This window comes from Ursus americanus, chromosome 1 (genome assembly GCF_024610735.1).
Source record: "Ursus americanus isolate L20-20 chromosome 1, mUrsAme1.1.p, whole genome shotgun sequence".
Classification (NCBI taxonomy): Eukaryota; Metazoa; Chordata; class Mammalia; order Carnivora; family Ursidae; genus Ursus; species Ursus americanus.
The window spans coordinates 66816799-66844716 of NC_142127.1; the positions used below are offsets into that span (position 1 = coordinate 66816799).

Consider the following 27918-nt stretch of genomic DNA (forward strand, 5'->3'; position numbering starts at 1 on the left):
TTGATCTTTTAGAGTTGCCAGCTAAAGTATTTATGAATAAAATGATGCAATTTCTGGGATTTCTTTGCACATATTTTGAAAATGCTAAAAGAGGATGCAGTTGGAGATGGGGTTAGGTTAGCCATGGGTTGATGTTACTGCAATTGAGTGATGAAAAATGTGGTTCATTATACTACCCAGCCTACATTTGTGTGTATTTTGTATATATTAGAACAAAAATTTAAAAAAATAAATAAAAGATGCATATCTTGTAAAAATTCTACAGTACACACAAGAGCTGTGAGGTCTTCTGGGTAAGAAAGCCATTTGTTTATCTGGGCTTCTCCCAAACTTATTGACCATGGACTGTTCTTTTCAAGGAATACCTGCTAATATCTCTCCTGGACATTTGGGAATAGCTATCCCATAGTAGAACTAATGTTTTTCCATGTATCATTGTCCATGATAATTTCAGGCTTCTAGCACATGAAAAGTTTTATTTACATGTTGAAAACCATTAAGATAAAAATGAAAAATTAAAAAAAAAATTTTGTTATTTCCAAATTCTGAGAGGTGTGACATATCCATAGTACAACATCCAATTAACATTTTTCAATTTCATTGAGATTAATTTTGTATATAAATATGTCAGAAATAGTGTTAAAACACAATTTCAGAAAAGAATGAATGATAATACATATTTTGAAAGATAAGAAGCATTTCTTGATTGACTGTTGACCATAAATGTAGTTATAACTGTCTAATAGTTAAGTGAAAAGCTCTTTAAAAAACAAAACTCTACATATATTATCAACATCAATAATTTTACTTTTATATTTTTAATCCTTTTAAAAAATTACCAATTTGTTAAAAACCTATTTGCATACCCATAAACTATTTCTCACCCTACAAGAGTTATATTAGATAGAAACAGTTCTCGAAATAATATTCTATAATTGCTAAATAGAATTTACATTTTTATATAAATTCTTGATAATTCTGCATAAGTCAAAAGCTACATTGTACTTTTAAAATAAATTATTATTTTAAAAATAAGTTACACATACTTTTTTAACTTTGCATTTAAAGACAGCCTATATTATTTATAGCCGTCCTTTCTAGCTATTTTAGAGACTAGCAAACTTTTTCATTGTTGACTTCAATGAAAATTCAAACAAGAATGTTTGCATTCATCACAATATACTGCCAAAAACTGCATTAATTTCCACTCATGCCCATTAATTTGATAAATGTTTTGTCATTTGTATCATTTGCACTGTCAAAACAAGTTAGTTATATTTCACTGACATTTTTGACAATTGCTTTAACTCTGGCAAAAAAAAAAAAGATTTTATTTGCTTCAACAAAAATTCACTATTGCCTATTGAAAGTTTGAACCAAGCAAGAGAAGATTAGCACATGTCAGAAGTCTTGCAAGATTGAATTTAGGATCAATGGTAAAAAACAAAAAAAACCCCCAAAAAACCAAAAACCAAAACAAAACAAAAAAACGACTCCCCCAGGACTATTTTATAGAAGTGCTCATATTCTGTAGTAGAAAATATTATATGTACCTGCATAATCTGTTCTTGCATAATGCCCATCTTCAGATTTAGTAGTTGCAGTTGTGTTATCTGTGTTAAAAAAATTAACAATTAAGATTGATTAACTGCTTCCTAAACATCTAATGTCAAATTTATATTATTCTACCAATAGTACCCTCAGTGCGATTAAGGAAATCTTACAACTATTGTTCTAAGCTACCTTTATGCAAAGATAGATTTACATCAGTTTGCTTGAGAGCGTATAATAGTACGATATCAGCTTTCTAGAGTTTGGGGCAAAGAGAAGGTTCACAATCATAACTGAGATAAGGTGGAAAAAGGAATAACAAGTCAAAAACCAAGAAAATGTTTGTTTCTGAATAAGAAACAAAATAGAACATTCTCATACATCCTGCTTTAAAAAATGTTCTTGAAATATTTCTATTGAATGAAAACATAAAAATGGTGTGATTTGTTTTTAATTTCAAGGTTTTCTAGTAAATCCTCAGCTTCTTTGCTAAAGATGATTTTGACTTTTTTTTTCCCTGTGCAAAGAGAATGTCTGCTGAATATTGGCTTCTGTGTTTACGGCATTGTGAAGATACAGTCGCATTATATAGAAAAAGATACGGACTGTTGCTGATAGGCTCTCAAACTCCTATAATCACCATAAATGCTACAGTAGACTCTACTATCCATTATAAATCAGACCTGTCTTCTGGAAAGGAAATAGCTTGCCTAATAAGGAGTTATCTTCACTTTTCATTTCTACACTAAGACTAAAAACATTCTTTGAAATGAATTTTGGTACGAACATTACCTTGACATCGACCCAACGACATGACTTCAATTTTCTCCTGTTTCTGACATGATGCTTCTTTGATTTGACATGCATTATCATAAGATTTCCCATCAGAAGCACAGAGGGGATTGAAGTTGGTTTGAGAACAGTCGATGTTGCACACACACCTAAAGGAAGAGAGAAATAAAAATGGGTAAAGGGGTTTAATTGTATGGTGATGGTCAGTAAGGAGACTTACGAAGGCGATCACTTCGAAGTGTATACAAATATCGAATTATAACATCATGTCCCTGAAATGTATATCATGTTATATACCAATTTACTTCAATCAAAAAACCATAACATCAATAGTGTTGCTATCACATTATACATAAAACAGAAAGTGGAAGAATTGCTAGGTTGGCAACATACAAGTTGGCAAATTGAATTGTATCCTTCCAGGGAAATTCCTTCATTTTTCTACCTGAAATGAAAAGAAGCACAGAACTAATTGAAAATAATTCAAAAGATTGACAAATGGATAAAAAATAAATAAAAAGGGAAAATTCAGAAAATAATCATCAGTAAATCTCTGCCATTGGAACTTTCAAAACATGTACATAAACTTACATGCTGATAGCAGCAGAATTTGAATAGGGCTGAGGTAGCCATGAAAGTCTGCTTTACAATTTTCTCAAATGAGATCTTACAGTGTTACTTCTATTCTCAGGATATTCTAATGGTGAGAGCATGAGGAAAATGATTCAGAGGACATTTGCAAGAAAGTGAGCAAGGAGATTATTTGCAGTGCAATCAAGAGTTATATTTCTTCAGCTACATGAGGATGCACATGACATGTGCTAGCAGGAATCTTTGGTCGTCCTTAACATTTGGGGGGGTACAAAACCCTTTGAGAATCAAATGAAAGGTATGGCTCTCTCTTCAGAAATACTCATGCATGAAACAACTTTTTTGCATAAAATTCCAGAGTATGGGCCCCTTGATGCCTGTCTCATCGACCCCTTTCCCAGATACACACTATTTTTTTTTTCTAATTCTAGTTTTAAGTAATAAATACAAGTTGATTACCACTCATGATTTTAATATTTTTCTACAGTATACATAAAAAATTGCAAATTAATGAGAATTAGGTTGCCTGAATTAGACCTTTTCAAGCAAACTTTATATGACTTTTCCTATGTTCTTATAATTCTCTGTACTTTACAATCTATTTTGTTACTCAGAATATTTTTCATATGTGTGTAAATATGTTGTTGCCTTAGAATATAAACTCATATTTTAAATTTCTATTAATATTTACATTTCTTTTCTAAATAGATTATATGCTTCCCAAAGTGGTGAAGCACTCATTTTACTTCTGTAGATCCTACTTAGAGCTGGGCATATAATATAATGATTATAACAACTAGCTTACTACATGCTGGGTTCTTAACATGCATTGCTTTATTTAATCTTACAAAAGCCATTTTCTAAACCAATGATAGCACAATTACAAGGTCAGAGACCTAGTAAATTGTGGAACAAGGACCGCCTACGGATGTGTTAAAGTAACATATAACCCCTTTCCTCTCACCATAGGCTGTGTATTAGAATTTCCTGGAAAACTTTTAAATACACTGATTTATAAGTAGGTTTCTGGGCCCCAGTAACTCTGGGGGCAGAGCCTAGGATTCTGCCTTCTTAGGCAGTCAGCCTGGCATCACATTCACTTCCTGGGAATCACTGCTTGATCCATTTGTTGATCAAGTGAGAGAAGCCTTGTCTACACACCAGTGCTTCTCAGAGTGTAGTCCTTAAACCATCTGTATCAGAATTAGCTAGATCTCTGTTAAAAGTGCTGGCAGAAATTGTGCCAATGCACTTACTTATTTATTTATTTATTTGGTAAGAGAATTGCTTTAGGAACACTTGGTTATTTTTAATTCACATATTTAGGAACAAATAGCTGGGACAGATGGTAACCACGTGCAAACGCTTAAGTCATTGAGGAGTGGTGCTCCCACCTCGGCCGCGATGCTGCTACTGGGGCCACAACGTTGCTACCTGGCCTGATTCTTGGCGTCTGAAAGACCTGAGACTGAGAGCTGCCCACATGTTCAAGAGCTTTTGGTCCTTTTCACTGTGCATTTGGGGAAGTGACTTTGTAGGTCAGCCTTGTTCTCCTTAACCATTTGTAGTAAATAAAGAGGTGAGGAGATTGACATTGTGTGTGTTTTAAAAGTTGGTTCCATTTACCTTAAAGCCCGTTTACTGTTGTGGTGTTGGACTCTGGGGACTATCTCCTTGAAAGACACTAACATAATTATCTGTTACTAACAGCAGAACAGAGAGAAAGTCATGTTTTCTCATCTATCTAAAGAGTAAATTATATAGGATACAAGGGCTCTGCAGGTATCTTCAAATTATTTTTAGTATCTGAGTTTATTAAACTTCATTAATTAGAAAATCATGCAGGATTCCAGGACCATAGTCTGAAACTTTATTGATAGTAGCTAAGTTATCTTTGTATTCCCTGCACCACCCAATACTTTGCATACACTCATTATTCAGTAACTGCATGTAGTAGATAAATGAATGAAATGAATAAATATAGTGACATGATCCCATATTCTTAAAAAAGGATGAAATTAATATAAATTATCCTTACTATATTGCCATAAAAGCAGACACAGGGTAGCTAAATAATTTTCTTGGCAGATATTAAATGTTCTTACTGAGATCAAATAATGACAATAATACTACTAGCTTTCTTAATGATAGTGTTACATGCTTTATATGCCATTACTCCTTTCATCCTTCTATCTTTATGAGGTAGCTACTATTACTATCTCCATCTTACAGATGAGAAAATTGAAGCTCGGAGAAGTCACATAGCTTGTACAGGGAAGCTAATTTCCAATATAGGCAGTTTGATGCCAGAACCTACACCGTTCAACGTACTGTTCAGTACAATGAAAAATAAGGCAAACCCAAATTCCTACTATTAACTAATTAAAAGAATACTTTGAATGAATAGGACTTGAAAAAAGAAGACTATGTCTACTCTTGGAGTATTTATCATGATTTCATGACTAAGTCACAATGTCTCTTAGTCTCTGTCTTCCCAAACAAGTGATCCAGACTTTTTAGTATCATAGGGATTATCAGTGACTATTCATTTGAAGGCATTCTGAACTAATACCCAGTTATTAGAATGAATAACAAATCGATATGAATTAAATTAATCTGACTACTTAAGAGACCACTTGTTTAGACTATTTTATCCTTAACAAAATTCTATATAAAATTGTTTCTACTTTTTATAAAAACACACATTTAGACAGACACACACACACATACACACAAACACTCCAGCTGACTCTTAAGTTTTAGCACCAAATCTTTTCCAAGTTTCTCCTTCAAAGCTTTATGAGACCCTGGAATTTTTGAAAGTTCAGATTCACGGGGCAGAGAGATTTTGCATGTTGATATGATTATATGAATTTGTGTATGTGTGTGTGGAGAATGGGCTCTGTGGTGGCATTTACTTCATTTTTCATGTGCCTATTTATTGGTATATACCTTCACTTTACAACATTCTTAAAGGCAATATGTCTTTTTTGTCTTTGAATTTCTGGAACCTAGTAAAGGGCATCATAGAAAGTCATCAATAAATGATTGTTGAATGAATTACTGAGAGAATGGCAGGGTGGACTTGGATGAAGTTAAAGAGATAGTTATTGTCTAAACATTAACACATAGAAGAAAGAACCAGTGATACGTTCATATAAACTCTCGCCTAACTCTCCACTTGAAGAAGGCCACCTGCCTCCTTTAATTTGTGTCCCACAGACAAAGGAGACAGACCACTAGCCCTTAGCGACCTCAATGTCACCAGAATACAGTTGCGAAAAGGACATGTTTCACCATGCAACTCACTACTCATATTTTGTGGTACTTGGGTGCAGTTTTTAAGAGCCAATATAATTTAAACATGGTAGTGACTTGTCAGTTTATTGCTGTTTCAAACCATTGAAAAATACAAGGCTCCAATAAAAAGGTGACAGAATTATCATAGAGTGTAGTGGTGAAATTGCAGGTCACTCTGTGCTTTAGCAGTTTATGTAAATTAATCCAGGGTTTTTCTTTTTACAGAAATGAAAGGCAGATATTTTTTAAAACAGAAACTATCCCTTCTTCACTGCTTTTGGCAAATAATTGCATTATTATTCATTCTGAGAGGAGTAACTAGTTAATTACAGCATGTCACAAGTATTTTATGTGAGCCAAGGATTTGTAAGGCTGAGGACTGCACGGATGCCTTTAAGGGTTTTTTTTTTGTGTGTGTGTGTTTTCTTTCCTTTTCTTCTTTTTTCCAACCTATCTCAGTCTTTTGACATTTTGACACTGCGATTACATAGATCTCTTTTCTTCTAGGCTACAAAGAAAAAGAATCAGCCCTACTTGAAAATAATAATTTTAGGGGTCTGTATGTGGAAATACTACCCTCTGAAATCCTTCAAAGAAAATTAACATTGACTGAAAACCTTAGTTCTCTGAATTGTAAGAAAGAAGAGAAGCATCCAATAATTTAAAAAGACCACTTGATGGAGTAAAGAACTGAAATTATAGGAAGTAAAAGGTGGTGTCTGTGATGGCCCACATGCATTTATAATTATCTCATGAATATTTTGGGGGGCTTGACATTAGTTTAGTTCCCTGCCTCTCTTGAGATGTGTCCTCCGAGAAGATCTGCAATGAGTTAAGGAAACCTTTCCCTTACATTTAGGAATGTCTCATTGTCCTCCAGGGTGTACGGATGCAAAAGCTGCCAGGTAGCAAATTACTTATTCATGTGTCTGGTTGGTGGCTGCCCTCAGATTTCACTAGATTTCGTTTCATCTATTAAACATGCCTGTCACTTGTTCCTCTCTCAAGGTCCTTGACTTGCCCATTCCAAATATTGTCCATACAACATCCCTAATCAGTTTTAAAGTACCCAATTGTACTGCAGTGAGGATGGCTTTCTGGGTTGTTTTGAACCTTGACTGGTTTGTTCCCCTTGAGCCGGGTTGTCTCTGAGGCTATTATGCAGACCCTTTCTGGACCGGCCAGAAAATGAGGTCAGAGCCACTGTCTTTGCTCTCCATCAGAACTGTAATGGATGAGCAGCATTATATTAATAACAGCGAAACAGTGTGTATTTTTCATTCAAGACTCTTGTGATACTTTAAGCCCATTTACTCATTAACTCTCATGTAACTCCTTTTGATGGAACTTGATTATAATTTTTTATCTGTAAAGAAACTACAATTCAGAAATGACTGGGTTGTGAGGCAAAAAAATGAAATAAGAGATGTGAAAATCCACCAAAAACAAAAAGCCTCTATACAGAGTGTGGAAAAGCATTGACTGGGAGGTAATACTAGTAAGTCTACTCGATTGTTACTCAGGCGATATATGTGAGCTTGTTCATTTTTTTGTTTTTGTCTTTAAATTTGGGAAGGGCAATTCTGTTAGCTTTGAAATGTAGGAGGAAGGAATAATGCCCTTCTTCAGACATATTACCAAGGACTACAGTGGGGTTTTCCAAGGGGGACCAGGGTTATCTTGTACACGGAGAAGGCTTAGTTGTCATTAATATCTATCTCTTTATAAGGAGGTAAATATAGCAGCTGGTCTATTAGATGGAACGCCTTGGGAATATTGAGGAAAAGCCTAGGCCAACAAAGAGCTGGTCGATGGGTGTCTGAATGAAGAAAAACTAAGCTGAGAGACCCTTCCCTGGGGTGGTGTCAGAACCTTCAAAAACAGAATCACCTATTGAACAAGTGGAGAAATTCTTGGGTAAAAGACTGACGGCCATGTATCAAAATTATGTCTAATACAATAAAGGTAGATGGGGAATGTGACTAGAGCTTGGAATTTGGTATCAGATAGACCAGTGTTTAATTGAGGCTTGATCATTACTAGCTGTATGGCACTGAACGAGTTACTTCTCTGAGCCTGCGAAAATGGAGATTTAAGATTGTAGGGGTTAAATGGAATAATGCACATAAATTACTTAATAAAGTTTCTGAGAAGTCGTAATTACCCAATAAATATTGGTCATCATTAACTTCTGGCTTAGCGGTTTCTAATCTTAGATGCAAAGAAAAATCTTCTGTGGAATAGTTCAACCTTGGGCAGCAACCCAGAGATTTCCACTTAGGAGGTCTTGTGTAAGGCTGCAGTAACGAACTGGAATTGTCAAAATTGCTGCAGGGGATTCTGATGTGCAGAATTACAGAAAATACTCTTTCTCACCCTCTAAGTCTAAGAGATTTTCTAATTTAGTGTATGTAACATTCACGTGAGAAATTCTGATGCACTGGGTCTGCGGTAGGACTCAATCAGCACTTTCAGCAAGTTCCTTAGCTCTTTCTAAGGCAAATAGCTTGCATAGCTTATTGGAAAACCCCAACTATTTTGGCTCCAAAACACCCTTTTCTCTCTTCCCTTCATTCCATCAGAAGGAACTTAATATTCTTGTTTAGTGTACATGATTCAGTGGCATGTATTAAAAGGTTTTCCTCCACATGCTACAGGTGGTACATGTGTGGTGTCAGGTGACAGGGACAGGTGGATAAATGCACTGATACTAAAACATCACTGGTGGAGCAGTCAGCAGAAGTGATTCACCAAGTAAAACCAAGGTAGAGTGGTGGGAAAGGATGTGAAGCAGATCTGTGATGGAGCAAATGAAGTGGGGAAATGTGCAGAGACAGACCCTACCGGGGAGCTGGGGAGCTGCAAATAGATCAGTCTAATTGGCATGAACTCTTCTCAACCAAAGTGGCAGGATATAGCACTCTGGATGGATTGTAAAGGGGCTCAATTCCATCTAAGGAGTGGTCTTTATCCTCTACACAATGAAGAGTCCTGAAAGCTTTTAGAGCACGGGGTGATGAGCAGGTCAACATGATGGAAGGGGTGTTTTAGGGAGATTACACTTGCAGGGGAGTGCAGGCAGAGGGACTAATCACCAGGCTATTGCTGCAAACTTGGGGGCTAGCAAGGAAAACCCAGGGCAGCGGTGTTCATTCCAATGAAGAAAAGGAAGAATTGATGGTGCCTAGTGGCTCCGTACTTCAGGTGTATTATAGTGAGGTACTAAGGCACAAATGTCACCACCATGCCCTTCCTGCTCTACCCTTTCCTGCTTTTTTCCTGATTTGTGTTGTGTTCCAAAGAGGAAACTGATGAGAGGAGCAGCCAGGCAGCTGTGTGTGGGACTCCGGAAGACACGATTTCCTGTTAGGGAGAGTTTTCTTTCTTTGCTGTTGGGACAGGGGCAAACAGAGTTCCATCACGATAGCCATTATCACGTAAGCATCCTTACCTGCAGTTTAAGCAGAATGATTCTTTGTGTTAATGTGTACCCTGCCCGATTCTAGGACTGATTTAAGACAACTGCAACAGAACTGGCAGCAGGTGTCTATTAACGCCTGCTGCCTTAGAGAGCAAACAAGGCTTCCTCCAAGGCAGCAAGTGGCCCCACGCCCCTCGTCCACGGAGACAATACAGCTGAAGCAGGCTTTGACTGGAGCTCCATTTTCATGTATCATACTTGCATTTTTCTCAGGATTATTTTTTCCTTTTTGAAGCAGCTGCATTTACATCTTAAAATAATCAAAGTAAACAATTCTTCTTACTCATATACATTTTTAAAAGTATCTTGAAGCAAAAATCCCTCATTAGCATTATGTGTACGCTCTTGCTCATTAAGCTGGAAAACATATTCAATAACCAAGGGTGACTCTGTGATTACTAAGAAGTGCGGTCGCTCTGACTGGATGGCTCTTACTACACAGTGAAGTCAGAAAGCATGAAAACCCCAGAATAAGAAGCTGGAAGTTAAAACAATACAATGAACTCAGCATTTGAATAAGGAGATGTACTGAATTCCCAGTCGCCCCTTTCCGTCAGGATCCTGTTGCATGTTCTAGCACTTTCCTTCAGGCCCAGCTGTGGGACTCCTACCCTCACTTCCACCAGCTCCATGTTTATATTTTGCAAATTGGCCCTCCAGTAGGCTTTCAATTGACCAAGGACTTTCAGGAGTAAATATGTTTGAACATCTTTACAGTCTAGATTTTCCACAAAACTACAATTTAATATCATACTCTTGGATTTCATCCATGAAATATAAAAAAAGTAGAGGAATAATAGCTCTGCATTGTGATAAAACTTGCAGTTTGAAAACATTGTCCAATACATTGTTCAGGTGGTTTTCATGATGATGGTTTCAAGTGCTGGCATGGACTCATTCCATTCATAATTAAAATGTGCATTAAATGATCTCCCTTATGCTTATGTCATCCTTTATTTTTCATTTATTAATCAAAGGGTCAATATAATTTAAATTTGCTTTTAAAATAACAGTAACTGTATATTATAACATGATATCAAAAATTTCATTATTTGAATAGTGAAAAAATATAATAAAAATATTCATAGGGGGCCACATGGGTGGCTCAGTAGGTTAAGCATCTGCCTTTGGCTCAGGTCATGATCCTGGGGTCCTGGGATGGAGCCCTGAGCCCAGCTCCCTGCTCAGCGGGAAGTCTACTTCTGCCTTTCCCTCTGTCCCTCCACCCAGCTCATGCTCTGTTTCTCTTTCTCTCTCAAATAAATAAATAAATAAATAAATAAATAAATAAATAAAATCTTAAAAAAAATATTCATAGGGATGCTATGCTGTAACCCTACAAAGGGGAGGTGGGAAACATGACTGAGGAAGGAGGATGCCCTAACTTTATCTGTAATGTTATGGTTCTTAAGAAACAATCAAAAGCAAATATGGTAAAATGTTTGTGTTTGTTAAAATTAGGTGGTGAATATCCAAATGTTATATTATTTTTGATAATTTCAAAATATAATTAAAAATAAAAATATTAGATTTGCTTAAAATGATTAAATTACCAAGCTTGGTAAATATTTTTTGCACTGATTTGAGCTGGTTAATGTATTTCTAAACTGTTTAAGCAAAGTTAAAAAATATATATGTGTGTGTGTGTGTGTGTGTGTGTGTGTGTATATATATATAGAGAGAGAGAGAGAGAGAGAGAGAGAGAGAGAGAGAGAAATCCCAGGGGAATAAAATCACATTTCTTTGTAAATAACTATTTAAAATCGATCTTATGTCCATATAAAAATGACTTTCAAGAAGAGTTTATTATACGAAGAGACTCATCTCTGTGTTTCTTCCTCTCTCCTCATCTTACTTGTTCGCCCACTGAAATGTGAAACTCGTGAACACATGGTGGCATTTTCGTTAACGGGCCCAAGCCAGCCTTCTTCATTGACTTCCTGCAGCATTGCCGGTGAGTTTTGATTGCTCTGAAGCAGGGCTGTATGGCGGTGCTGTCGGCCAGAAATAGTCATGAGCTATTCTGAAACCCTTGGGATGAAGGACTCTAAGTTAGAAATGTTTGAACATTTTGCCTTGAAATAAGAATACTGTAGTTTCTCAGAAATATTAAGCTTAAAAAGTAATAAGGGGAAGGAGGTGGGACTGCCTCCCTGAGGCCAGCTCCCGGGGAAGGTTCTGCTGTCAAAGGTGTTGGGAGGGATGTAGCCATCGCTGCCACGCTTTCTTCATTTCTGTTTTCTTTCCCCTCATTTTCATTTATCACACAGCTCATTTAATTCAGTCGAATCCCCTCAGTGCAGTTGAGCACCTGCTTGGTACTAGGTAGTGGGCTAAACATCAGAGACGCCAATATGGCCTGGGTGATTCCTACTGGCAGCAGAGATCACCACTAAAGGAGAAAAATAAGTATCTATAAAATGGTGTCATCAGGGTGAGACTTTGTGGGAGTGAACAGCATGTTTTGAGAACACTGAGGAGGAATAATGACTTCTACCTAGAGGCTCTAGAAAGGTTTCATAGAGACTGTGACTCTTGACCTGGAAGTTTAAGGGGGAGGAGAATTTCTGCAGATGGTTTCCATGATGACGAGTAGCAAGAGGACTTTGAAATCCGTCACTCCGCTGAGGATACCTCCCTAACAATTAACTTCTCACTCTCGTCCCTCGGTGGATGCCTCTCCTGTGTTTTCCTTTATACAGTAAGTGATACATCAAAACATTTTTCTCTTTCCCTAAAACTCTTGTGTCACATTCCATGTCAGAAATGACAGCCATTGTGTCCTCTTGAGGGCCCAGAGCCACAGAGGCTTCTGGAAGTCAGGCCAGGCCATTGAAAGAACCCCACTCAGGAGTCAGGGCTCTGGGCTCTGGTTTGGACCTTCTCATTCTCCAGCTGCTGGACCTCTGGCTTCAGGATACTGAAGGACAAGCTGACCCAGTGAGATGATGTCCAGGGTGGACCGCTCTAAAATTTTGACACTTTGTTTCCTGATACTCCTATTATTAGTTATTTCTATTTATCTAGCACATCCTTGCCTTCCTATCATCCTATAGTCTTTGCTGCTTCTTTTATGCTAAAGCCTCTTCTAAATGAGTTTGACATTCATCAGAATGCTTCCTTCCTAGGGCTGATGCTTCTGCTACTGGTTGTTTACTCTTTCTTCATCTACAGCCTTACCCACTTGCCTTCCAACCTGTCTTGTGTTACAGGACAGCTGAGTGGGAAGAACATGGACTCATGAATCATGTGATAAGGGCCTTAGCCCACTGTTTGTATCTAATAAATGCATGATGAATAAATAATAGACTTAAATTAAAATCTTAATTCTGCAAGTTGCTTGACATATTCATAAAAGGTGGAAAATAACTCCTGGCTCATAATAACACCTACCTGAAAAGGTTTTTCTGAGAGTATAAATCAGAAAAAATGGAAGCAACTTCACGGGACATTTGGTGCCTAGCAGGTTCCGTTGCTTCCCTTGCTCATGGAGAGTTCATTCTTCATTTTGTATCAAATTTGTCTAGTCCTTGCCAGACTGGCCACCAAACTACAATATTTTTCCACATACAATTAATTGATCGACTGAAGATAACCTTTGACCCAGTGTGGATGAAAGAACTACTTGGCATGAATATTTACCTAAAATCTATAAATTGAGGTTTTTTTTCTGTCTTATTTGGAAGTACAAAAAGATTAATGTCTCTCTTTTTTTTGGTTAAAAAAGAAAGAAGCTATTAATAGATATCATTTCTAATATTGTAGCTAATGTATTCTATTTTATTTTATTATTTTATTTTATTTTACTTTGGGAGGGGAGGGGGCAGAGGTGGCAGAGAGAGAGAATCTTAAGCAGTCTCCATGCTTAGTGTGGAGCCTGACACAGGGCTCAATCTCATGACCGTAAGATCATGACCTAAACCGAAATCAATAATCAGACTCTCAACTGAGACACCCAGCTGCCCCTAATGTATTCTGTTTTAAAGATGAGATATTTGGCATTGTCCTCTCAACTTTAACATCATTGAATTTTATGTAACTTTCAAAAAGTAGAAACCTATTTACCTGAATTATTTTAAATTTACTTATTTGAGTTACTAAAAATATTATAAACTCTTGTAAAATTTTAGAATATCATTATACTGAATAATGTTAAAAATAAATTTGTTTCTCTCCTCCTTTTTTTCTAGCCCTTGTTATCTCTGTCTTCTTCCTTACCTTATTCTCTTTCTACTTGCTTTCTCTCTAAAGTGTACAGTCTAAGTTCTTAGGAAAACATTTCCTGACATTGATGGAGCTTACCATCTAACAGAGAAGCTTACTGTTCAGAACATGGAAAGGTTCAAAATTCTTGCTAATAATGTAGAAAAACATACTTTAAATATGTTGTCTATTAAGATGATGTAAATGTATTGTATTTATTTGCAGAGACAAAATTAATGAAATGAAAGAGATGAATCTAGTCGTTTTTAAGCACAGTAGAAACAAACTCAATTTATAGATTTTAGATAAATATACAGAGCAACATGCAAAAAGTCACACTGAATTCTTTTACTCTCATTCATTTTTTCATGCTAAAATTATTTGCTAATGGTGCTATTCTTTTTATTCTAATTAAAATGTCTGCATTCTGTTCTTAAGCGTGGCTGTGCAAAATGGTCCTGTTCTTGGTTTCATCTTGGAAGGTTTTTTAAGCTGTATAATCAAATGTGGACTTTCTTTCAGTAATAGCAAATGGCCACTACAGGAACACAGTATATTTTTTAAAAGAGGATTTTGAATTACTTCTAAGAGGAGAAATTGTTTTAATGAAATCAATAAGCTATTGACTATAACAAACACTAGAATTATCATAAGTAATTACTTGAAACTTGTAAATGGATTCATTATTTTAACTTTGTTTTTGACTATATATTATATATAGCATATATTAGGGATTTGATTTATCCTTACCCATGATATATATATCCATTTCATAAATGGTCAATCTTCTATCTTAAGCAAGTTATATTACAATCTCTTTGAATTCAATACAATACTTACTATCACATATTATCTTTTATTTTTTCAAATAAGTATCTTTAAGTGCCACAGCATAAATGAGCATATCATAAAACATAAATAAATTCTATTTAAATAAATCAGCCTATAGTTGATTATAATTTAAAATCATTGAATACGTGTATCCTACGCCTTTTTCACTTACAAATGATCTACAGAGGTTTGCCAGTTGTCAGGCAGGCAGACTTGGGGCTTGCTGAGATCATTATCAGATTCCTATCAAGGCACCATTGGGACCAATGCCAACGATCCATACAGGATGCTCTCATTACTCATCCAGATGTTGTATCAGTCAGGGGCCCCTTCTACAAGAGCTGGAGTTCAAGCTTATATTTTCCTTGATAAAATGTTAGTCCTAAATAAATAAACTGTTCTGTTCTCTAATTTGAGATTTTTCTAATATGAAAAAAAACACTTTTTAAATGTGAAGTTCTAATCAAGATAACATAATATAATTAAAAATACATAAAACATCTAGAAAGAAATGGGACGACTTTAGTTTTGTGTTCATACACATAGATCAGAGAGTAACTTGGATTGCAAGAAAATCAAAATCTTGTACTGAAAAAAATTATCAGCATATAAATTGGAATACCAAAGTAAAGAAAAATTAGTAAGAGTGTATACAAATTAAAAATTCTCTTTTCTGAACACAGATAAAAAAATTAGGGGCTAATCTAGAATTAGGACATTAAGATGCTCAGAATCGAAAAACAGCTAAAGATGTGTACACACGTACACTATATTCTAAATCACCAGGGAAATGAAAGGGCCTCTCAATTGCTCTATTTCTTCTCTGCCTCCCTTGAGTCAGTTCACAGCACAGCCCAGGTGATGCTTTTAAAATGTAAATAAGATCAAATAATTTCCTTGCTCAAAACCCAGCAAAGCCTCCCCATCAACTTTAGAATAAAATCTATGGTTCTTACCATGGTTGATGAGGTCCTGCATAATCTGGCCCTTGGTTACCTCTCCAATTTCATTTCTTGTCAATCTGCTCCACCCTTTCGATGTTCCAACCACACTGGATTTTTACTGCTTCCCGAAGACACCATCTATGCTTCTGCCACCAGGATATTTCACTCGCTCTTCTCTCTGCCTGGCATGTTCTAAATAATGACCTTTACAGACAAGTCCTCCCTGACTACCCTATCAAAATCAGCACACTTCCATCTCCGAATCCTGACATTACATTGCATATTTAAGTTGTCTGTTTTCTCCACTTCACTGTATACTATGTGTAAAAGTGACTCTGTCTGCTTTGTCTACTGCTATTTTTTTTCAGGGCTAGAACAATATCTGACACATAATAGGCACTCAATAAATATTTGTAAATTAATAAATAAATAAATATACTTCTGACTTTAAAATGTGCTTATATTTTAGTGATCTAGACAAAGTTTTGATTTGAATTATAAGATTAATTAGATCAATGTATATTATTTTGCTTCGGTTATCAAGAAAAGTATTTCTGATTGTTATATACAATAAATATTTATTAATGTCTGTTAAAGATTTAGCCCACAGTGGATGTGCAGTAAATATTTGCTAAATAAATGGAGTGCCACCGTGTACAAATTGTTAGACATTGGTACTTAATTATATATATATATATATAAAAAAAAAAAAGGCTAAGTATGCCTGTTAGGTGGATTAAGTTGTTTTTAACATGTTGATGGATTTCATGTCCCAAGAACCAGTCTTCAGTAAGGGTAAAGGCCCCTACAGTTTGACAGCCTTAGGCTTCATGCAGTGCTTACAATTAGCCTTTTACATTTTTGGCGATGAAATCCATATTATATAATTTCAATCTTTTTTTTTTTTATTGTGATGCTTAAGGTGGTGTGGACTCCCCATCTGTCAGAATCTTCTTATTCTGAAAAAAAACTGAAATCAACTTTCTTTCTTTTAATGATTATTTAATTTGTACCAACCTTTGTTATTACTACCTTTAACATCATCTATCCTTTAAAGTATGAGTCAGTGTTTACTGTGGCCGTAGAGAATGATTGAAGGCTACTGTCTGCCATAAGCCTTTGCCAATCAAGCAGTTTCTTCATCTTTAAGTGATTCAATTTATTTGTCTGATTTAAGTAATTTGGTCATTTGATCATTCTGATCTGAATTCCAATTATACTTATATCAACAGCTCTATTTCATTTTAAAGATGCAGCAGCAACTACTGAAACTGAATAACTGGGTCTGTACTGGTTAAAAGTGCTCTCTGTAGGTTCAAAAATTTAGACAGAACAGGGGACAAATGTATTATCAATGTATTGCTTATATTATATGCAACCATTACTAAATCATGAATAGGAATCCAGAGGCATGTTAAATACTGCACAAATATCTTGGAGTGAAAGACTGCATTTTCACAGACATTTTTTTATTTTGACTATGGTTTCTGGAGACTACTAGTTAGAGGGTCTACTCTGCAGTTAATGTGGGTAACAAACAAGCAAATGCAAAGCAGACAATACCTCCCTTTGCCTAGCAAGATTTCTTAGGCAACAGCAATGATCTACTTTTTGGATACATATGCTGTGCCTAGGGAGACAGCATGTTGCTAGGGTGGTTTTTAGGTAATACTAGGGATTGGACTATATAAAGCTATATTTACAAAAATGATTTAAAAAGTTAAATCTAAAAAGTATAACTATGACTTTTTGGAATATTGTTGACAGAGGGACATTAAGATGTTTGAACACCATTCTGGAGACTGTCATCAAACTCTTCTTGCCAGGCTAGTAAGGACTAAAAACTGGTTACAGGGTTTTAGATGTTAATTCTGAAGGTGGTCCATTTGGCTACATATTCTGCAACATGTGTTTCCCTTTGAAAGAATTTATGATTAAAGGCTGAAACCGGGGCAGAATTGCACAATTTATAGTCTATTTCTTTAAAGGCTAAAGAATGATCATCTTTTTGATAATGTTTTTAAATCGCAGGAAACAAGTCTATTAAATATAGGAATCTTATTTAAGCAACCTATACTAAATAAAACATCTACTATATTTTTAAAAGAATAATCTATATGCAGGAAACAATGGTCATTTAATAAGCAGATCAAAACATATAAATAATAAGTGTGACATTTAGAAGACGGCTCCTTTCTATGGAAGGTACACACCATTTTACTTGGTATCATTTTCAAGAAAGTGGTATGAGAGCTGTCAGGTAGCTTGAGAGACTAGGGTCCGTCCTCTTTTCCTTGAAGCATAATGCCAGTGTCACAAAATGTTGGTGTTGTCTCACTATATCATAGCAGAGTGTCATAGTTCAAGCAATCACCGTGTCAGCCTAACCTAACGGCAGTGTACACTCGCAGTCATAGATAATGAAAAGTTTCACAGGACAAGACATTTAAAATGAATGTTGGCGGAATATAAGGTTTATACAGAGATGAACCAATATATCTATACCATGTCTTGAGTCATATAGGAGGATACTCACTTTTTAACCTATAAATTCTAAAGACTGCTTTAAAGGGAGAATGATGATGGTACCAAGTTTTGGAATGGTGGCCATACCATAAAAAAGAACTCGCATATGGACCAAAGATGATAGAATCCCATGAATTGAGAGATATGATTAACTCTGTTAACAAATTATTAGAAACATGCAAAGAGGTATTAGGCTACAGGGATCTGAATGGGATGATTCTCATTTCTGGTCAACATAATCTAATTATGAATATATATCTACCTTTGTTTATTAACAATTCATAATTAGATTAGATTGGTCAAGGGCCATTTACACTTTCAATCTTTTTGAACACTACAGCTTGACCACAGTAACCCAAAACTCTTTGACAACTATCTGCATTAAGCATTTAATCAAATAACTAATATAATTTTAATCCCATGCCTCGTCAACTGGGACATGAACTGTGAATCACTGATACTAAGAGACTGAGATGCACCTAGGACCCTGTGAGTTTACCTCACGGCCTTTCACACTTTTGTACATGATCTCTTTTACCAGCTGGTTATTAGAAGTTCAGTGAAATTGGACATTTCTCTATTTCAGCCAGCAAGTGAGATTCAGAGTCCAAAAGGTGCTTCGCTCAACTGAAGGAAGAAAAAAGAAACTAGGTTATATTTTCTTTAACGTTATCAAATTCTACATCTTTCACTGGGTAATAATAAGGCAGCATGGCAGAAAGCTGGAAAAGAAAAAAAATTACAAAAGGCAGAATCTTGATGTACTCATTTGTTCAGTCATTTACTCACTAGACTTGTGCTGAACATCTAACTTGTGGCCACATTGGTTTTTTGTTTTGTTTTGTTTTGTTCTCGTTTTTTGTGTTTTTTTTGGGCGGGTACAAAGGTAAAGACGCCTCTACCTACGGTTAAGGGCAAAGGGCAAAATATTAATTAGAGAGTGCCGTTCTAGAGGCATAAACAAGGTTGAGAGATTAACTGAGCGTGGATGTAGAGTGTCAAGGCTTCCTTGATGAAGAATGGAAGTTGGGTAGCACTTGGGCACAGGAGTGGGAGACAAATCTGCAAACTGGAGGGAAGAGCTTGTGCCCATGCACAGAGGAACAAAGCCACAGCTCGAGTTGCTGCAGGTGGCCTGTGTGTCAAGAAAGGAGTAGGGTGAGGTTGCAGAGGTAGGTGGGGCCAGATCATGGGTAGATCCATGACGGGCTAGGGACTTTAAACTTTACTGGGAAGGCTCACAGAGCTTTGCAGAATGGAAGCAGAAGAGGAACAGGGGTAGCGGGAATGGGTTGCAAAGATGGGGCCAGGAAGCAGGGAGACCCGTTCAAAAGCCACGCGCCCATACAGAGAAGAAATGGTAAGGCCCGAATGATCTGATTACCTCTGTAAGCAGCTGACCCTTCTTTTCCTCTTTTCACTTTCTATGTTAGTGTTCTTTCCTGGTTTTCTTGTACTTCTCTGGGCCCCCATTCTGAGCCTGTTTAACCTCTCCTTTTCTCTCTCACACTCTACAGGTTGGTGTTCTTCAAAGCTCAGTCCTATTTTCCCCTTCCTTCTCCTTTCATGGTGTTTCTCTAGGAAATCTCTTCTATTCACCACCTGACAGGTTCAAATTTATTTTTTCAGCCCAGAATCCACTAAAATCCAACCCCTGGTGTCTCACAGGCACCATAAACTAACATTAAAAAATTAAACTCTAGTTCTTTTTCCAGAAATTTACTTCTACTTCAGTTTTCCCACCTACATCAACCACATGGGCAAGCCAGAGCCGGGGCGGCAGGGTTGGTACTTACTTTCTCTCTTGCCTCTCACCACAACTACTCCTCACTCTCCCCTCTGCTACCTAAGATGGCAAGCTTATCTGAGATGACAAACCTCTGCTTGTTGGCAGAGTGAGAGCAAGGGACTAGGGGGGATGCTGGGTGGGGGGGACTCACTGTTTGATTCTGTGAGGATAATAAGTTCTGTTGAAGTCTGAAAAACACAAGCTCTGTTAGGGGCAATTTTAGTTTCTCTAAGCCTCAGATTACTACTCTCAGTCAATAAACATTCTTTCTAATTGGTAAAGTCATTTTAAAAAAGCCAGAAAAAACATTCTATATAACTATTTTAGACTTTTTACTCAGAAAAAAATTAAAGTGGGTCAACATCTTCCCTTTGCTTATAAGGCTTTAGTTTATCCTTATTACAGTTATTTTTTTAACTTTATATACATTAAGATACCATAACTAACCACTTCCTGATTCTCCTTTCTTCTCAATTTTGCAAACAGTTTTTGTTTATTCACACTCTAAGCATTTAATCTAGTGTATTTGTCTTTCTTTCTATCATTGTATTTTATTCAATCATTATTTAAAAGGGGACTTGGTTGGCTTTGTCCAACTGAATTGGCATCTTGAAGTTGTCGATGTCAGATGGGGATTGGCTGGAAATGCCATTAAATCTCTTTCCTTTCTCTTACTCTTGCCCTTCCCCACTCAAGTCCTGTGATGATTTCTCTGTGAAACTTTGATCCAATTGCAGTTACAGTTTTTCCATGAAATTAGACAAATTATATTTTTGGTTTATTTGCAGTATTTTTTAAGGTAGAAAAATTAAATTTGCTACATTTATGAAGTAACCAGGATATACTGAGATCTTAATCTTAATTCACTGTACCTATGGAATCAAACCAGTTCCTTCTAACCACAACAACAGCAATATTATTACATAATATTGTTACTCTCTATTACACACCTTCACACAACATCTACTATAATTCTTGGTATTTATTTTAAGGCAAAACATTCTTGGAAGTAATTCTTCTGGAAGGAAAAATCTGGTGAAATTGTTATGCTAACTTTTACTTTGTTTTATTTATAACAACATTTATTGTTTTTTAAAAGATTTTGTTTATTTGAAAGAGAGAGAAAGCATGAGCAGGGGGAGGGGCAGAAGGAGAAAGAGGCTGCCCCCTCAGCAGGGAACCCAATGATAAGGGGCTTGATCACAGGACCCTGGGATCATGACCTGAGCCAAAGGCAGACTCTAACTGACTAAGCCATCCTGGCACCCCTATAACAACATGTATTCCTGTAAGTTAAAAAAAGTAAATAAATATCTAGAAGTCTAACATTTTATTACTTGTCACTATTTGGATGGTTATTAGCACTATCGCAAAATATTGTGTTGAATGAGTATTTTTTTATATTAATGATTACCTGCCAACTGTTTGATTTCTATAAAAGAGGAGAGCCATTAAAGTAGATGAGGCCATTTTTTTTACATTTATTATTGGAACTCTTAACATAAAAGATGTTAATAGATTACTGAACACAGAATCACTGAGAAGTATTAAGAATACCTTCACCTAGATATGCTACATAGAATTTGTCTTTTCAGCTCACAGTACTCTCAGATGTTTGAATAAAGGGCACTCTCATCTAACTTTGGCTAAACAATTTAAATAACAAAAAATAAAAACACATTGCATACCAGGAAATTAACTTTGACAATTCTGAGCTTAAGGAAGGAAAAGATAACTCTACCATAATGGTTGTACATTTAGAAAAAAATAATGTTAGTGTAAAAATAGCTTTCAAAATTTGTTTTCAGAATTGCTTCCTTCCTCTGAAATGATGATTATAACATGCACAAGATATTGCATTTATAAATATTGTCTTTTTTTAATCTTTAAGGTTCTTGAATTTCGTATTGACTTTTCATGATGGTTTATCTATATGAAAGTTTGCACATTTTTCTTTACTGGGAATAAAAAGCAATTAATAGTTGCTAGATGGCAATGCAAGAGGACAGAAAAGGTTAGTCAAATAATTAGAATAATACATAAATTATGCTCAAAATGATCAGAACATTACATGGAGAACTGGTTTTGCATGATGAGAATTATTTTAAAGGCCTTCAGGTTTCATAATATGAAGAAACTTACTGTAATACTATTTTTGTTTGCTCATATAGAGAAAGTGTTCTGTTTTGGAAATGTGTCTGAGCCGATACACACTAAAATAGTAGGTTTCATACTATGCTTCTAGGAAACGATTCTGTTGGGAGCTCAACCAAGATGTTCTGCCACTAAAATAAAATAATAACAGGTTTTTTTCCAATTCTCTGAGAAAAACAGAATGTTTTTCTCTGATTTGTAAGTTTTTCTCCTCTACTTCTTTTTTTTTCTTTTTAGTTTCCTTGGTTCTTCAATTTGTAATTGGCATGGGCTGCTATGTGATGATGAAATGAATGAACCAAGAATTCATCCGTTAGAAAGCACAAATCTTGTGCGTGTTAATTCTCAAATATATGTTAGAAATCATTATTCTTTATGTATTGAGACTTGCATACATATAAAAAGAGTCATGTTTCTGCAGGTGAATTTCCTCCTAGTTCTTTCAATTCAATTAAAATACCATTGTTTCATGGAAATCTGCAAAGAATGTCACGATGTCCGGGTGCCCAAGCACTTAAGCACAACTGAGAATACGGAATTAAAATGCTAAATTTATTTATTGGATTTTTAAATGTTCTTGAGTGTAAATTGCAATCCAGAGATTTTTAGCTATATTTGAGAATCATGATTAAGTATGATGACAGTAGTTTATATTGTTTGAGCTCAACATTTTCTCTGAAATAGCAAAGAAAATACAAAGAAGTTAGAAAACACATGAACTCATGTCTGTGTTGGGGAATTATTTTCAAAAAGCTTTATGTTAAGTGACACTATTAATGGCTGCACATCTAATCTAACTCAAGACCTTGAAGATGGTCCCTGGTTTGCATTCCATTAAAAGTTTTTAATAAGATTTCAACAAAAAATAATAATAAAAAGCATTCCATTTCACCTTTGCTTCCCCTTAACAATTCAGAGTATCAATTATAACATAACCTTCATTTGACTTGCAACCATCCCTGTGCTCTCAACAGCATATTAAATTCTATGTGAACACTTAAAGGGCAAAATAAATGTCTTGTTTTACTTTTTAACTTTTGTTCCATTTTAAAGTGACCTCTCCAATGTGTAACACTCAACTATAAGCATTTGTCTTCTTATTTTACAAGCGTTTTGAGTGGTTGAAAAAGTGTTTTAAATAGTTTAGGAATACATAGTCCTTATTCACGTCTTAAAGAGAGACTGCATCTCACCCAATACAGGTGTTGTCTTTCTTCTTAAATTATCACACTAATACTATTCTGGGATTGGAAGAGTTGCTTAGTGGACTTCCCTTTATTTTACCAGTCTCTGGCTTAGGAGGGCTGATCACAGGATTCTTAGAAGAAATCGGCTAAGGCAGAATGTCAAAGAAAGAAAAAGGAATTTTAATTATTAAAAGTTCCAGAGTTTGCCACACCTTTGAAGGAGTATAGAAATTAAGGAAACAGAATAAAATTTGAAAAGAAGGAAAATGAAAATATACAGGAAAAACTGAAGGATAAAACAGATGAAACACGTTTGGTGAGCAGAGAGCTGTCATTTTTAAAAGCAGACTCAGCAGTTCCTACCCTCTGCTGATCAGTGAACAAATATACCATTAATCTGCTTTCACAATAGTGTTTCTCAAAGTCTGGTCTGCAAAGAGGATGAAATGAGGACCTCTGGGAGTTTGCTGCAAATGGGCGGGGTCAGCCCCATGGAAGCAACAGTGTAAGGCACGGGGACTCCAGACTGATTAGCTAGGATCCTTTGCCTGGAGGGTATCACTCCTTTAGGAATATTTTTGTTAATTTAACTTAGCCATGAGTTTTTCATTTATTATCAGTGGACAGTCTAAATCATTTGAATTTGGTGAAAAGAGCTTCAACATAGCTCTCAAGTGACAGCCAAAGAAAGAGCTAAGCCTTTGTATTATATAAATAAAAGTTCGTGTTACAACAAGGATCATACCAAATTGATTTATACTCTATTTTCCTTTTTGTTGTTGTTATTTTTTAAAAAGGGAAGATTTAGTTACCGGTATCTTGCCTATGTATACCATTGATTTAATTAACAGGGGATGAGATTGTTAGCTCTTTCCCCCCTAAAATTCAGTATTTAACTTCTTATACATTAAGTTAACCGATTTAAGGAGGATACAAACAAAAACAAAACTAACATATTCTAGAGTACCTACAATTTGTGGGCTCAATTTGGTGACTGGAACTGGGAAGCAAAGTTTAGGAATCACATGAAGAAAAGCATGGCACATGGGGCGCCTGGGTAGCGCAGTGGTTAAAGCGTCTGCCTTCGGCTCAGGGCGTGATCCTGGCGTTCCGGAATCGAGCCCCACATCAGGCTCCTCCACTGGGAGCCTGCTTCTTCCTCTCCCACTCCCCCTGCTTGTGTTCCCTCTCTCGCTGGCTGTCTCTCTGTCACATAAATAAATAAAATCTTAAAAAAAAAAAAGAAAAGAAAAAAAAGAAAAGCATGGCACGAATTGGGATCAAAGAGGGCCTGGAATTTTGCTAATGAACAAGGATTTGGATGACCTTAAAGATTGTCTTTTTAGGTATTGATTTTGTGGTAAACCTGGGCTTCTGATCGTAAGAACCACAGTAGGGGTACTTGGGTGGCTCAGTCAGGTAAGCACCTGTCTTCAGCTCAGGTCATGATCCCAGGGTCCTGAGATCAGAGTCCCATGTTGGGCTCTCTGCTCAGCAGGGAGCCTGCTTCTCCCTCTCCCTCTGCCTGCTGCTTCTCTCTGCTTGTGCTCTCTCTCTCTGTGTCAAATAAATAAATAAAATCTTAAAAAGAAAAGAAAAGAAAAAAGAAAGAACCATAGTATACCACAGGCCAATTTAAAGGATGACTATGGCTGGACATGAAATAAAGTGATATAAAAATAATGTTTATGAGTCTAAGATTCAGGACTCCATGTACCAAAGCTAAGAGTGAAAAAATGTAAGCAGACATGTGAAGTTTGGAGAATTGCCCAAAGGATCATCATAACCATGAGCTGTGGAGGATTTCGAACAGAGAAAGGACAGTGTTGGATGGGGTATGGGAAACCTAACAATATTCTGAAAATCTGAGTGAACTGAAGAGGACACATATCTTCAAACATGAAACTAATTCAGAAACCATATCTTTGGCTTATAGCTTAGTGCTCTCATAATTCAGTTATTATCGTTCCACTGTCTTCTGGAATTAAAATTTTCAGAGAAGTCTGAGGTCACTCTCATTTTGTTCCATTGTTCTGGATTCCCAGAAATCCCTTTTCTGCGTTGGTTCTGGGCCACAAGAAAACTAGCTGGAAGTGAGCAGCAGCCATAATACCCAGAAAGTATAGGAGCAGCTGCGGGCCACACTGATTGTTACTGACTTGTTGCTACCTCACGTCATCATGGGGCCGCCGCGGAGCCGGCAGCATCTCAAGCTCCCACGAGACTCCCTCCATCGCTTCTCTGGGTCCTGAGCAGGGGGATGTGCACTTCCACAATAAAAGGTACAAACTTCTGCAGATCACTTGTGTTGGTGAGGCTGGAGGCGTTAAGCGACAGATGTGTGTTCCAGTTGGTCCCTGACAGCTCCAGAATGTCCCTGCTGTCTTCCTGTCTCTTACTCAGCTTTTCTTTCTTACTCATGACCCTGATGACCTACAGTAATATCAGCGCCAACACTAGATGCAGAGACAGCCATCTTTCTTCTTACTTCTTCACAGTTTCCACAAATGTGCAAGGTCTTATTCCCATATAAAATCCCTCATTCTGTAACATTCATAGTGGTGCTATTTTCTTGGCTGACCCTTTTTGAGGGAGTAGGTAACTTGTTTCTTTCCACCTAGGAGTTCATCAAGTCTTTTTTTTTTTTTTTCTCTATCTTTATTAATAAAAGCATTTCCAGAATATGTTTTGGAATGGTCACGTATTTCACTAATTCATTGATTCTGCTTGAGAATGTTTTCTTTTAATCAGCACTCAGATTTTGGATTTTTGTTTACAACTCAAGAAAGTAGTTTCTGATTATCTGTTTAGTTCCAATTGTTTACCAATAAGAACACTTACTCTTTCTTGGATGTTTACTATTTGCCAGGAGCAATAATCCTATGAGGTAGGTATCTCCCAATGAGCATATTAAGTATTATGTTAGATTTCCCAATGTCATGAGTATGAAAAATAGAGAAGATGTTGGGGATTTTTATTTGGTTGATGTTTTGGCTTGCTTATTCATTGATGAACAAGTCCTGACTTACCTCAATCTAGTTGCCAATATACAAGGTGTGTGGATTATGATATGTGTTCCCTGACCTTTTCTCTATCTATCTATCTATCTATCTATCTATCTATCTATCTATCTATCTATCTATCATTATCTATCAATCTATCTAATCTATCTAATCTGTCTATCGCTTATATTTCTTGTTGTTTAATTACTAGGAAAATTTTTCATTAGCTTTGCTAGCCAAACCTAATATTAAACTGAGAGCTCTTTCCCCTCACCACACCCGGAATCCCCTTTTTAGGGATGTTTCTGTTACCCTTAGATTACCTGAATTTGGGACAGGCTATACTTGTTGAAGGAAGGGTTAGCAACTTGCATTGATGGAAGATAATCACAAGTTTCAAAGTGATTAAGAGTCATGTTAAAGGAAGAGGAACACTAAATAGTCTTTTCTCTGAAATTCTGTGAAAGAACACTATAGATGGGAGGGCTTCAGGACCAAAGCTGGACCAGCTCACAGAAGTATTTGCAACAAATCTCCCAGATGCACTTACTTATTATTGTGAAAGCACAATAGTCCCATATTTCTTTATTCATGAAATAATTTTGAATGTGTTTCCCATATATGAGGGTCTTTCTTAGCTGATTTATCATACATACTGAAAGGGAATTATATTTTATGGATACTTTCCATTCTTCATTTTGTTACAAGTTACATTAAGTCAACACAAGCTATGTTAAAGCAACACATTATTTCAATTTAAATACAGCATAAGATTGTAGCCTGTAAAAAATTCATGGATGCCCTTCAGTATTTTGTTGTTTTGTTGTGTTTTTTAAATTGGATGGGTTCTTGTCTTTTTATGAGTAAAATAAAAAAGAAGCTATGAAATTTATCAAATTCAGTGGAATGCTTCCTTATGTTAGTGTCATACACCACAGAGCTGTGTCAGGCATGTAGAGAACATTGGTAGTTCTTGAATGGAATTCTAAAAGCAATTCTACAAAAAAATTTTAAAAATTTGTGTTAGAATTTACTTATTATAAATTGTGTATACCAGACCTATTTTCTAATATTGAAGACACAATTTAAAATATACACTCTGAATACAGGGTCAGTGTTTCCTGTGCTTTTTTTTTTTTTTTTTTACCTTAAGGATAGGAAGATGGATGCTAGCGTTTACTTTTTCAAGCATTTAATTTAGAGTCTATCCTCAGTGTTATTTAACAGTTGTCCGATGGTTTCTATAAACACATCTTAAATTCAGTGTCTACTTCTATGTCAGTGACCATGGAAAGGCTGTAGCATGAAAAATAAACATATATTGGACTCTGAGAAGAATAATGTTGCCACCTCTTTATGCACAGAGTTTTCTAAATGAGGCTTATTGCATGGATAATTTCCTATAACCACAGGGGTCCAGAGCTGGCTGGTCGATCGGGAGAAAATTAACGAGGAACAGAGAGGCATGCACAAAGAGGGGAGGAATGAGGTGTACTATTGCCTAATGTAAAAGGAGATAGACTAATGTCCCCACGAAGGGAAGTGGTCAGATCCTAATGTCCCCATG

At 36.1% G+C, this 27918-nt stretch overlaps 1 protein-coding gene across 1 annotated transcript in view; it reads right to left on the reverse strand.

The window, feature by feature from the left end:
- The window catches only part of TMEFF2 (transmembrane protein with EGF like and two follistatin like domains 2), a 216988-nt gene that overhangs the window by 42227 nt on the left and 146843 nt on the right, over positions 1-27918 (reverse strand). Inside the window, exons 6-7 of the mRNA XM_045806120.2 lie at positions 2344-2492; positions 1554-1613 (exon numbers count right to left, since the gene is read on the reverse strand). Of these exons, the coding sequence (XP_045662076.1) occupies positions 1554-1613; positions 2344-2492 (209 nt within the window). The remainder of the gene's footprint in view (positions 1-1553; positions 1614-2343; positions 2493-27918) is intronic.